The sequence below is a fragment of the Mytilus galloprovincialis genome, chromosome 10, assembly GCF_965363235.1.
Source record: "Mytilus galloprovincialis chromosome 10, xbMytGall1.hap1.1, whole genome shotgun sequence".
Taxonomy (NCBI): domain Eukaryota; kingdom Metazoa; phylum Mollusca; class Bivalvia; order Mytilida; family Mytilidae; genus Mytilus; species Mytilus galloprovincialis.
Window position 1 is genome coordinate 71,669,043 of NC_134847.1, and position 14,235 is coordinate 71,683,277.

The window sequence follows — 14,235 nt, forward strand, 5'->3', positions numbered from 1 at the left end:
ACCTTTATCTTACATTCCTATAGCTCCTAAATCAAAGAACTTAGGACTATATCTTTCCTTATAAGTCCATATAACTCATTTTTTTACCAATTTTATAGAAATACAGGACACATAGGAGATTTTTGCAACAAAGAGAAAATTTTAAGAACTCAAAATAAGTGACTTGATAGCCTGTTTTGGTTTTACATTTCTAAGGGGAATAACTGAAAACAAGATTACTGAGTTGTCCTTCCTTTAAATTTTAAATAACAAAAGATGCAATTCAAGGTCATGTGGAAGTGCACTCAGTTTGTGTTTACATAAAATTGATGGAAACTAAAATAGAGGATCTAATAACAATTAGAAAACTATCACTGGATACCTTTTTTCATAAGTAAATATAAAGCTCATTTGTGAATTTTTTTTATATATTATATTTTTATGACAATTCCTAGATCCATCCCCCTTCCATTCACAGTAAGTATTCTGGATGACTACAATGCTATGATAGTAAAAATTCTAATGTGAATATGCTATCTTCCAAATCTCTGATTTGTATCTCCATAAGAGTGTAATAATGATATAAATGATTTGTATGTCAATCCATCATGTGTTTGATGCATTCTGAAAAATAAAAAAAAGTTTGTAATATAAAAATATCAATAATCTAATCCCCTGAAATAATGAAATATATTATATATTTTACTTTGTTTTCCCATTTTTTTAATCTTTTACGCTGATGTACATATTTCAATTAAACCCCGAAGCACGCCACTTTCAGAACAAGTCATGTAGTAGTGAAACTCTCATTGTGATTCCATTTTATCTATGAATTTATGACCACTACAATGACAGCCAGCAAGATAAGAGGTCATTAGGTAAAGTAATGCTGATGCAAGCAATTCTATAAATTTATCCAGTCAGTTCTAGTGATTTTCTAGAATATATTCAAATATCCCCAGGAATGAAATATTTTTATTCCTTAGACAGGTTAAGTAATGTTTGACATGAGTTAAATAAGGATGTTGGAATATGGACGTATATGTGGATGTTGGGTTCCATTTTCATTTTCATTCACGAAATAATGCCAGATTGTGTGTTAGATTTAGCTAGATCTAAATACCCTAATCCAAAAGATATCACATATATTGGACATCAGGTCTCTACAATAACTTTTTTTTCAACTTGTCCTGTCGGACAAGTACATAACAAAAATTTACTTGTCCGAATGAAATTGTTACTTGTCCAAAAAATTTCTATTAAAAATAACATTTTTATATTTCTGCTTGATTAAAGAAACAAAACGAATTTAAACAATAGACAGGATTTGATGTATTTCTTTTGATTTGAAATACTTTTCAAAAATATGAGTCAAGTTCAACTGAATCTTGTCATGTCACAGGACTTAGGTTCTAGTTTTTCATCAATGCCAGTCTCATCAGACTCTTAACATGAGGCACCATCTGTTAGGCCTGTACACTCATTGGATTTGTATAATCCGTTTTTTTTAAGTTGAAAAAAGTTTATTGAAATTCAATCAATAGAAAGAAGAAGATAAGGTATGATTGCCAATGAGACAACTCTCTGTAAGAGACCAAATGACACAGAAACTAACAACTATAGGTCACCATATTGTCAGTATTTTTTTTCTTCTTATGATCAAATATGATTGTGTGAATTTAATGGTAAATAAAAACATAAAAATTTTGTGAAAAAAATTACCAGTATGGTATTTGTTATAAGGAACAGAATAAGGTAGCAAAATGAGGTATGATTTGTCTTGGTCCCGAAACGTCTCCTGCCTTGCCAAACTGTCTATCAATCATGTCTACTTAATATGTCTCCTACGGTGCCAAACTGTCTATTAAACTTCAGCTAAACCTGTAGAGGTGAAGAACTGTCCTGTAAAGTTACCTTATCTACAAAGCGCATCATTGATTCGGATCAGTAAGACTGGTTTCCGAGAATAGTATACCTTTTACCTGTTGAAAAGTACTTGACAAAGAACCAATAAATTTATCGATTGCAAGTAAACATGTTGAAGAAAAAAGGTTTTGCATTTGAATAAACAGAATGCAGAAACATGTCAAACTAATATTTGTTTTCTTGTTTTTTGTTTATAATTATTTGTTCATCAAAGTTGGATTAAATTTATTTTCTGCTGAATAATCATGTACTTGTCCCGACGGACAAGCTTGATACAGCTTTTACTTGTCCGACCTTTTTTCCCTCTGGTACCGGACAATCAGACAAGCGTTATTGTCGAGGCCTGGACATCATTGGGAATGATGTAACTGTGACCTGTGATTCTGACAAATTACATCAGATATAGTATTATTGTAACTGTAATAACCAGATGCTCCGCAGGGCGTAGCTTTATACGACCGCAGAGGTTGAACCCTGAACGGTTGGGGCAAGTATGGACACAACATTCAAGCTGGATTCAGCTCTAAATTTGGATTGTGATTAAATAGTTGACACAGCATAGGTTTCTGACACAGAATGAATGTGTTCTAATGAACTTAAAATTTGTGTTTTCTCTTAGAGCAATTCACTATGCTGTTGAATATTAATCCTCTCAAAAAAATGTTTGAAGAAATTTTCTTTTTTATTTATGAAATTTCAAATGAGAAAAATTGAACCCAATTTTTTTAATCACATCCCCCTTTCCCTTATTCCAAAACTAATCTCAATTAAAATTTCTAATGGAGTTTGCAACAATAACTACTCATTTAAATACATCATAAAATATTAAGATGTAAAAAAACTGCTTGTTATCACTGAATGGTAAAGATTATTTTAATTTATCAGTTGGTAGTAAAAAGTGAATATACATTGTATATTGTATATAACAAAGATTTAAGTTGATTCTGGACAAAGAAAGATAACTCCAATTAAAAAAAAATCTTGCAATTGCACAATATTTTGCAATTAGATATTTCTTGCTTACTATTCTGGACAAAGAAAGATAACTCTAATTAAAAAAAAATTTGCTATTTCACAATATTGTGCAATTAGATATTTCTTGCCATTGCGCAATACTGTGCAATTGAAAAGACTTGCTATTGCACAATACTTAATATAATAATTTTAGATCCTGATTTGGACCAACTTGAAAACTGGGCCCATAATAAAAAATCTAAGTACATTTTTGGATTCAGCATATCAAAGAACCCCAAGATTTCAATTTTTGTTAAAATAAGACTAAGTTTAATTTTGGACCCTTTGGACTTGAGTGTAGACCAATTTGAAAACAGGACCAAAAATGAAGAATCTACATACACAGTTAGATTTGGTATATCAAAGAACCCCATTTATTCAATTTTTGATGAAATCAAACAAAGTTTAATTTTGGACCCCGATTTGGACCAACTTGAAAACTGGGCCAATAATCAAGAATCTAAGTACATTTTTAGATTCAGCATATCAAAGAACCTAACTGATTCATTTTTTGTCAAAATCAAACTAAGTTTAATTTTGGACCCTTTGGACCTTAATGTAGACCAATTTGAAAACGGGACCAAAAGTTAAGAATCTACATACACAGTCATGACAGTTAGATTCGGCATATCAAAGAACCCCAATTATTCAATTTGGATGAAATCAAACAAAGTTTAATTTTGGACCCTTTGGGCCCCTTATTCTGTTGGGACCAAAACTCCCAAAATCAATACCAACCTTCCTTTTATGGTCATAAACCTTGTGTTTAAATTTCATAGATTTCTATTTACTTATACTAACGTGAAGGTGCGAAAACCAAGAAAAATGCTTATTTGGGTCCCTTTTTGGCCCCTAATTCCTAAACTGTTGGGACCTACACTCCCAAAATCAATACCAACCTTCCTTTTGTAGTCATTAACATTGTGTTTAAATTTCATTGATTTCTATTTACTTAAACTAAAGTTATTGTGCGAAAACCAAGAATAATGCTTATTTGGGCCCTTTTTTGGCCCCTAATTCCTAAACTGTTGAAACCAAAACTCCCAAAATCAATCCCAACCGTTCTTTTGTGGTCATAAACCTTGTGTCAAAATTTCATAGATTTCTATTAACTTAAACTAAAGTTATAGTGCGAAAACCAAAAAAATGCTTATTTGGGCCCTTTTTGGCCCCTAATTCCTAAAATGTTGGGACCAAAACTCCCAAAATCAATACCAACCTTCCTTTTGTGGTCATAAACCTTGTGTTAAAATTTCATAGATTTCCATTCACTTTTACTAAAGTTAGAGTGCGAAAACTAAAAGTATTCGGACGACGACGACGACGCCAACGTGATAGCAATATACGACGAAAAATTTTTCAAATTTTGCGGTCGTATAAAAATTCTTTTCTAAACATACAAGGTTAATTGTCTTTTCTGAAACTTTTACTGTTATCAGATGGAATTCCATAACATCATGACAGCTTGCAAAGCAATTAACTCTGACCTAAAACCACTTCACACTGTGTCTGCAAGTTATCAACAAAATTCATTCCAGACTGAAGTTTTCGGGGTTTAAGTATCATCTAAAAAATCTTTTTTGTTATGACCATCAATTTCAAATTAAAGAGAAAATCCTTCTGACAAGTTCAATAAATGATTTGCATTATTGTGTCTACATGGTCTATTCAGACAAAGTGGGGAAGTTTTTGTGCACATAAAACTTGTTTCATGCTTACACATTTTATGAATATACCAGGTCATGTCAGAAAATAGTGTTGTTCTTTATTACTTGTCTTTTTTCTATAAAATCCCACCCCTGTATGAGTAAGTAGTTTTTTCATTGTTCTTTATTTTTTTGTTGTATCTTTATGCATGATATGCTCTAATTTAGAATAGTCTAGTACTTACAAAATTTCTGTAAGTCTTATTTGCCAGGGTAAAAATCCTAGTAATGAATCAACTGTTCCAAATCTGATGATAAGGTCAGGATCTGGTAACTTATTTGTTCCTAAAAATATAAAGAAAATCATCATATTTTGACAATTTTACCTATTATGTCTGTTTTGTATATGCATCATTGTAAATATAATTGAATTTGATGTGATTGTCATACAAGGGAGAGGTTTAGCACTTTAAAACCAGGTTCAATCCACCATTTTCTTCATTTGAAAATGCCTGTACCAAGTCAGGAATGACAGTTGTCCATTCATTTGACAAAAATGTTTGATGTGTTTTATCATTTGATTTTGCCATTTCATGATTTGATAAGGGACTTCCAGTTTGAATTTTCTTCAAGCATTGTCAAGAGTTCAGTATTTTTTTGATATTACTTTTTTACCAGTAATCATGTTACAAACAACTCCCTAATTTTTTTATATACTTTTTTGTTTGACTATCAAACAAATACCATTCACTCATATTCACACATTCGCTTTTCATTATAGAAACACATTTATGATCTTCCAATAACAATTTACCTACTGTGATTCAGTAATATTCCTTGGATAACAATTTTTGTGAATTTTGTGGGTATAGGGCTAGGTGAACCACTAAATTAAATGCTCAACAATTGACAAATTTTATATAGGCTTGTATGCAGACTGTCTTAACTTCTACAAAAGTGAAATTAAATATCCACAAACAATTAAGAGATAACTGTATTGTATTTGAAGCTATAAGGACGTCCATCGGTAGTTTTACTGTCGCAAATTTAGTTTACCTGGCGACGCGTAGCGGAGACAAGTAAACGGGTATTTGCGACAGTAAAACTACCGATGGACTTCCGCAAAGCTTCAAATACAATACAGTCATCTCTATTCTAATGCAAAACAAGTTCATAATTTAATTTCAATCATTATTTCAGTGTAAAATTTTCATTAAAGAAAATTCTGCGAAAAGATGTTATCTTCTTTGGTCCCTACACTAGGTGGCATCATAGGTATGCTCCCAGCGTGAACATAAACACTGGGGTAACAGTTCATAATGTTCACCGTCTCTTTTGAACAAAGTCAATTTCTCTGAAAAAGTCAGAGGCAAATTTTGGATTTTAACAACCAATGCCAAAGTATCAGGTGTTAATTTCAGGAGTTCTACCTTTATAGTAAACATGGATATTGACAATGCAGTATCACTGAAAAAGAATATTAGATATGAAATTTAAATTTAAGTAGTATACCTTGTAAAATGTTATCTATATGCTGTATTGTAATATCCTCCAACTTTCGCTGATGTGTTGCTACTTCTCTGGATAAATTTTGTGCTAACTTGACTAGTTCTCTCCTACCATCTTCAGGACCCACAAGTTGTATATCTATTTTACAATTATTACTATATCCTGCAATGATAATATAAAGCATATATGGACCATAATTTGGTATTCAGCCTTTGGTTTCTTTTTGTATCCTTTTTTATAAGTTCTAAAACTTTAACTGTTATTCTGTGGGTTGTGTTGGTGTTAGAATAGTATTAATGGAACAATTGAGTTTTTCAAGAAAAAATTAATACATGTTGATTCACCGTTTACGTGACAGGAAACCAAACAAGAAACCAATCTTTATTTTCTTTATTTTGCACAATATATTTCAAAAGACATAAATGAACACCATTACTAGTGTTACTTGCTTCATGTTAATATTTAAAATCTATTTTCAATGTTAAATTAAAGATTTTTTTAAACGCGACAGGAAACCATAAGAAACCGAAAGCATTTTTTTAGTTTTATTTTATTGCAAAATCTGCTTAAAATAATCTGAACAGTATACTTTTTCTTAAAATCCATCTTAAATGTAACAGTATTATAAAACTCCTAAATATGTGCTTGTTTTGAAAACAATTAGTACAATTTATTCAGAAATTTCCATATTTTCTTCATTGATACAGGATACCATAATCGTTGTATCTTGATGTTTTAGCCAAAAAAATGTATTTATATTTGGTTTTGAAATTCCAGTTATATACAATTTATTCCAAATCATTGGCAATGTAAAATTCTTTAAATCCAGAAAAGAAAAAAACTTTTAACTTGTAACTAAAATCTTTAAAATAGGCACCATGTGATATTTGTGACCTGTACACCATCTACATGGTTTCCACATTTTAACCTACTTTAGTGGGCTAAAATCAATAAAGTACTTCCTTTCAAGTCATGCATGGTAAAAGTTCACTTCTCTTTTGACAAGTTTATTGCGTTTCTGAAAAGTGTTTGCAGAACATGAATAAAAAAAAATAATTAAAAATTGTGACAAAGATACCAACTTTGTACATTCCAAGTGTAACGGTATATTAACATGTATTTTTTATTAAATTATCTTTATTCACCTAAAATATCCAGTAATATTTACTGCTGAAGCAAAATCAATCCAACGAGCATCGGCACAATGATAAGAGACGTAATGTCGATTGAATTTTCCAAGGACCCTTTACATCGTTATCCGGAAACGAAGTGTGTTATAACTTCTGTCAAATCTGAAATCAATTTTGTCAAGTCATTGGGCATTTATTTTCACACAAGATCGTATGTAACATTATGCACATAGGAAAAATAATAGACCCCCGGGCGCAATCTCTTTGAAAATTGTATTTTCCTTTTTTAAACACGACGAAACAAGTCTACAGATTATGTTTGCTAACATCCCGTTGGAAACAAAAACAATGTTTAGACTTAGTATTTCATATATCCGGCCGTAAGGGCGTGATCACATGTTAGTCACATGTTTCAAGTATGACCGGAAATGATTAGAACTTTACGACAAAAACAGTTTAAAAAAAAAGAAGGAAATAACTGGACATCTGTTTCGTGTGAAATGTAACGCATAACGATAACGTCATTTTCTAACTTAATTATTACGAAGAACAAAACTAGAATGTAAATCATCTCTGATTTACCTGTTTGAGCATCTCGCGAGAGTTCATATTTGCATATTGTTATAAAGAATTCTATTACAACAAAGCAGATTACATCATCTAAAATTTGCGTTACGAAATCAGAAACCAAAGTAACGCTAGTGTTCTTACACCTGCTACAGAAATACTTATAGTTCTCGGCATTTTCTTCTGACTATTCTTATTGGTCGATGTTCTTTATTATTTGAAAGCAAAAGTTACGAATTTGCCGGTGACGATTATCTATAAATCAGTCAGCGTTATGCACTTCGGAAGCGAAAAGTAATTCGAGAAACGACACAAAAATACGGTCGTATAATCTTTGAAATTTGTTAATTTCAATTTTTTTTCTAGGGAAGAGTAGCATACACTTGTATGTTGATAAAAATAAAGGCATCTTTAGATGTAGTTACAACTTTTCTTACAGTAATACACATTTTTATCACTTTTCTATCGTTATAGGAAACGAGCTCAATAGCAAATTATGGTTCATATATATATCAAAAGTTAAATATTTATTGATATCAGTCATGTCAGTAGCAATGCTGAAGGTCAAAATAAAATTGTTTCAGGGTACCTGTACCTACTCAAATTTATTAGCCTCCGATTCTGTTCTTAGTTATTGTCACTTTTGGTAGCAATTTGTGAAAAATTCATAAATCTCCCAACATATCAAAGTAGAAAATAATCACATGGACTTCAAATGAGGAAGAAAGACTGCTATGGATGCCTCACCTACCATGCAAAACCTCAGTAAGTATGGATTCATTATTTTTCATTGCAATCCAGTGGTTGTTGGTTTCTGTTTATCCTTCATTGAAACATTTTGTAGTATAAATCAGGTAGTTGAATTTATATCTAACTAATGGGAAACTAATACAGAATTAAAATCTTTAAGATGTCGCATAACATTTCAAAGATGATCAATAAAATTGAGAATGAAAATAGGCAATGTGTCAAACTCAAAGAGACCCAACCAAAGAGCAGAAAACGATAAGTCAATAATGAGGGAATTTGTTTTCCAAATTATCTTGAAGGATCAGTGATCTCACTATCTGTAGAACTACCTTGGAACATTTAATATGGCAAATGACGAAGTTTGGTTTTAAATCCTAAGATTTTGTTACTAGAAATGTAGTCAGAAACCGTTTTATGATTTTAGTCATATCAATATTTAGAAAATCTGACATTTGATGCATACCATTTTCTAAATATAAATCTGTCTGGTTATTGGTATGCAAACATATACTGTATTTTGTGCTCTCATCATGTAAGATTTCTTTCTGTTTCTTTGCTACAACCCCTTTTAAAACAGCATGATTTCTTTTAAATTCACCTGGAAAGACATACAAATGTACATGTAAATTAGTGCTCAGCTTCTACATGTACATGATATATACATGGTACACAATGATATAAACATATTATAATAAAATATGTTCAAGGTTGTAGCATAAATGTTTTCCACAAATAATCTGATATGTAGACTAAAGTAAGATTATCTCTTTAGTTACACAAACATGTACATGTACTTAACAAAAATCTTAAGGACAAAGGGAGATAACTCTGCTTAAAAATTCAGTTTCTGATGAACTAAGAAATTCAGTTTACTTTAACCATGACTTACTGCCATACTTAAAATTATCATTTTCTTTATCATTTTGAGTTACATTTGATTTTTTATTTATATATTACATTGTATATATTACATTGTATATAATATATATATGCAGGTGTGTTTTTTTTATAGTGGCAAATTACATGTACAACCTTGAGAAGTGCTAGAGCTATATATTAGGTTGTTACTGTCGGTTTTGATTCAATTGATGTGTTTTTTTTATTGATTCCGGGAATATCACCATAGTTTCATAAGACTGCAAAATGACCTGGTAGCCATAGATTAGTATATATTCCTTCAAATAGGGTTCTCACTAAGGCAAGTCCATGAGTCGTGGACTCATCAAAATCTGTCTGGACTCACCACTTTCAAAACTGGTGAGTCCACAGATGCATCAAGATTGAAATATTTTGTTTAAACTGAACACAGTTAAACACAAATATAATCATTTTATAGAAAAAGTTTAAAAGTGATCTGAGTTTAATGTCATTTCATTGCTCTGTTAGGAAATGGAGACTAAAACATTTGTAAAATACTACATTTTATTGCAATAAGATATTTTCTTCTTGCTGTTGGACTCATCATGGCTTAAAATGACGAGTCCTTGGACTCTCCTTCAAAATTCCTTAGCGAGAACCCTGTTCAAACAAGAAGTTCCATATTGTAAATGAGAGTATACATACAAATTGTGTTGAATGAAACTATGTGAGATACATGTATTCAAGTTTTAAGTGACAGCCAAACGTGACTAACAATTCATCAATATTTTTATTTGTTTTTTAAATCATGCAAAACTTCAATATTTAAACTGTTATGGATGAAGAGGAAGTTATGAGTAAGGTATAATTTGACTAATAACATCACTGTTATTTACAAAGCCCCACCTCTAAATCCACCTCTGAGCTCCTAAACAAATATATATATACTAGTTCAGTGATAATGAACGCCATACTAAACTCTGAACTATACACCAGAAACCAGGGCTCACGCTACCAGGCGACTTGGGCGAAGAAGTCGCCTTCCCGATCGTCACTTCGCTTTCCCCGACCCCCGAAAGCGAAAACAAGTCGCCCTGTTCTTGACGATAGTCGCTTTCAGTCGCTTCCGTCATCGGACATTTTAAATTTTTACCAAGTTGATGAAACATCAATTTTTTATTGAAAATTAAAGAAATTCAGACATAAACGATTCATTATCTTTAGAAAAGAGGTTGAAGCATTGTCTTCGCAGTGTGTAGCAGGTTATTTGATAAAAATACAACTTTTTATCACTTCGTGCATTTCCGCAAGTGCCGGCACTTGTTACTCGAAAACGTACATGTATCAACCTCAATTTCGGCGGCAATATAAGTTTGTTTCTTCATTTAAACGTGATAAAAGTTGCCTCCAGTAAATTTTTAATCCATTTATTGCATTAAAAACGTCATGTTCCTTTCCAAATAACTTGTCAAACATCGTTTATTTTTGTAAATTTTCTTGCATTCGTCCGCCATTGATTGATTTCTAAACTCCGGTTCTGAACCGCACCAGCTATGACCGAAATCCGTACTTTTACAATAATTACTACGGACGCACGGATGGAACAGCTGACAGAAGAATATTGATCCCAAAGGGAAAAATTACGCATTCCACACGCATTAAGAGACTTTTGGTGACATCTAATTGATTGGTGTATATAATTCCCTATATTTTTTGTGGATTGTTTTAAACTATTGATTAAAGTTGTTTAACTCAGAGACTATTATACTAATATCAATATATTATGGCCCAGCTTAATAACTTTTATATTTTTTTTATGAGAAACACTGAATGTCATACACAAGATCATTTTTGATTAAATTGTAATTGATATATTATAATTTCTTTACATTTTTTAAAATAACTTTTTTTTTTAGTGCTAGATATTTAGTTGGTAATTTCTCACAAGAACCTTAGTAAAACTTAAACAACTTTTAATTTCAAATGTTACTTTAATTGTAATTTTTTTACTCAGATATGAATTGAACAATATAAAAAGAACATTATTTACATATGGCCCTTTATACTATTGTAAAATCCAAACATTGTATCGCACCGCGCGAATGAGCACTTCTCTTTCAAATCTCACCACTTCTCCCTATCAGTTTCAAAAAGAGAAGTCCCTTCTCCCTATAATTCTGAAGTAGTGTGAGCCCTGAGAAACTAACAAAAAAACAAAAATACATAAATAACACCAGACTATATATTTACTAGCAGTTAACTGACATGCCAGTTCCAGACTTCAATTAAACTGATTGAAAGATTATGTCTTCATCATATAGACCATACTTCTTACATTCTACACAGCTGGAACTAAAAGAACATAACCCATACCTAGGAGTGGAGCTGAATTTTGTATTTTAAAGAAGAAATTTATATAAATGCCCTCAACACGCTTACATTGCTCTGATAAGACCACATCTAGAATATTATACAGTAGCTCAGTATGGGACCCCCATTGCACTGGACATCAAATGTACAGAAATGGTACAACACAGGGCAGCAAGATTTTTGTAACCAAGAACTACAACTACTAACCTGGCTCTATGACTGCAATCATATACAATCTTTGAATTGGCCTACTCTTGAAACGAAAAGAACAGCAAATCGCTTAATATTATTTTAGAAAATAGTGTACCATCAAGTAACCACTGAAATTCCCAAATACTACCTCGTCAACAACAGGAAAACACGTCATAGCCACACAGTCAGCATCATGCAGCCACAATGCAACACCTCCGAATACGAAATCAGAGACTGGAACCATCTACCCGGGAAAAACGAAATTGACACCGACTCTGACACTTTTAACGAACAACCTCTGGAATGTCTGGTCACACTTCCATCCCGAGACCAGAGACACAGTGAATTGCTGTAAAGATCATCCTTGTTTTTATCCTGCATTGATCACAATTTTAAACTTGTATATACATGATATATATTTATTTATTTTCTTGGTTTTGTTGATCACAACCTGTACAGCACCTGCACTTGATGATACAGCATCAGCGTGATGGCATTTTTCGGTTGCTGATTAACAAAAGATTATCGCTAATCACGGTTGACCCGGCCGCTTGAACTTTTGATGCATACAACAACAACTTTCCATTGTGGCGTCAGATGTTTTGTTTTATGACGTCAAAATTTTATGGGAACCTGCATGATATCCAGCAATGGCGGACAAATAGCGATAAGGTGTATTGTAGTGTTCTTATATTATCAAGAATTTGCTCATGTGTCAGAAAATTATATTTCCTTGAACCATTTGAACTTACCATTCACATCATAAACACTGATGCAAGATATCCCTAAAGCTAGTGACCATATTATAATATTAGCTATATCTGTGTATGAAAGTTTTTCTTCTAAAACAACTATTCCTATATGTACCGGCAACTTGTTTATCTGCCTTGCATCAGCTTTGATGAAGTCGACTGACGATTTTTGTTTAAATACCAAGCCGAAATGTATAAAATAACTTGTACATTGTTTTACAAACACTCCAAATGATAAAATACAATGAATTAGTCGTAACACAAGTTGTTCAAACATAGTTTACGTAGTATTATTAAGTTTTAGCTTCTGAAAGAGTGGATATCATAATTTATCGGATCAGGCACCGGTCTTGTGTTCTCGTGTACCGGAAGTAATACGGTTAGAATGCTGAGGGCACTTCCTCTTTCGTTGAAAACACTATAAAAACACATAAGATAATAAAACCTGATACAGATCAACTTTCTGCTGAAATTAAATAGAAAATATCAGTATCCCTTAAAACCACTTTGCTTGTGCATTGAATCTATCAAGAAAACGGAAAAGTATAAAAAGTATGGAGCACAAAAATAACATTTTCAACTCACTGTGCTTTCCTTGACGTCCGCGTTACAGCTTTTACATTAATGCTAGCAAGACAAATCTTTGTTTGGCTTGCTTGCTTTGTTTGTATCAATGTTTGCTCAAGCATGGTAATTAAGATAGGCGGGGCTTCAGCTTGTATACATCATACTTAAATTTTATTGGACATTATGTTGGAGGTTAAGGACACTAAATTTTAAAACATCACATGATACATATTCTCACATGTTTTCTTTAAAGACCAAACAGCCTATTGTTTATGCGCATCAGCTAACGGAACTTGGTAGTGACATAAAAGCTCTATGACGTTGTTTCTAGCAATGAAAAAACGTCAAATTATAACGTCCTATTTCGCGTTTTCCACGGATTCCATCATGGTGTACGCTACGTAGGTACGCTACCTCTCCCAAGAAAAGAGGAACTATTATGCGTCGCGCTACTTTAATATCCTGTGGAGATTTAACACAAATGGACACATAAGATACTACACTATATTTAACCTTCGTTCTAATAAAAATAATAAAATATAAATTTTGATCTCAACTTTTTGCATTTGCGCCGTTCTGCATTTCCTTTTTTTTATTCTTTCACATGCGTAGATTTTGTCTTATATTTGCGTCGATCTGCATTTCATTTTTTTTTTCTTCTTCACTTGCGTAGATTTTGTCTTTCGTTTGCGCCGATTGTGTACAGGTAAGGTGAAAGTTTTTGCCCGATTTATGGGCATTATGTTTTCTGGTCTGTGCGTCCGTTCGTTCGTCCGTCCGTCTGTCCCACTTCAGGTTAAAGTTTTTGGTTACAGTTTTTGGTCAAGGTAGTTTTTGACGAAGTTGAAGTCCTATCAACTTAAAACTTAGTAAACATGTTCCTTATGCAATGATCCTTCTAATTTTAGTGTCAATTTTTCAAAAATTAAAAAAAATGAGTATTCACAAGGTTAGGCCCATAATCAAATATTCCTA

At 32.1% G+C, this 14,235-nt stretch overlaps 1 protein-coding gene across 1 annotated transcript; it reads right to left on the minus strand.

Annotated features, from left to right (window-relative positions):
• Positions 1 to 386: 386 nt before the first annotated feature.
• LOC143048295 (dehydrodolichyl diphosphate synthase complex subunit nus1-like) lies at positions 387 to 13,076 on the minus strand. The gene is made up of 5 exons (XM_076221890.1): positions 12,694 to 13,076; positions 8,985 to 9,119; positions 6,078 to 6,236; positions 4,811 to 4,910; positions 387 to 603 (listed from the first exon to the last, which is right to left on the minus strand). Exons 1-5 carry the CDS (start codon positions 12,968 to 12,970, stop codon positions 513 to 515), a joined length of 762 nt encoding a protein of 253 aa, XP_076078005.1. The 5' UTR covers positions 12,971 to 13,076; the 3' UTR covers positions 387 to 512.
• Positions 13,077 to 14,235: the final 1,159 nt, after the last annotated feature.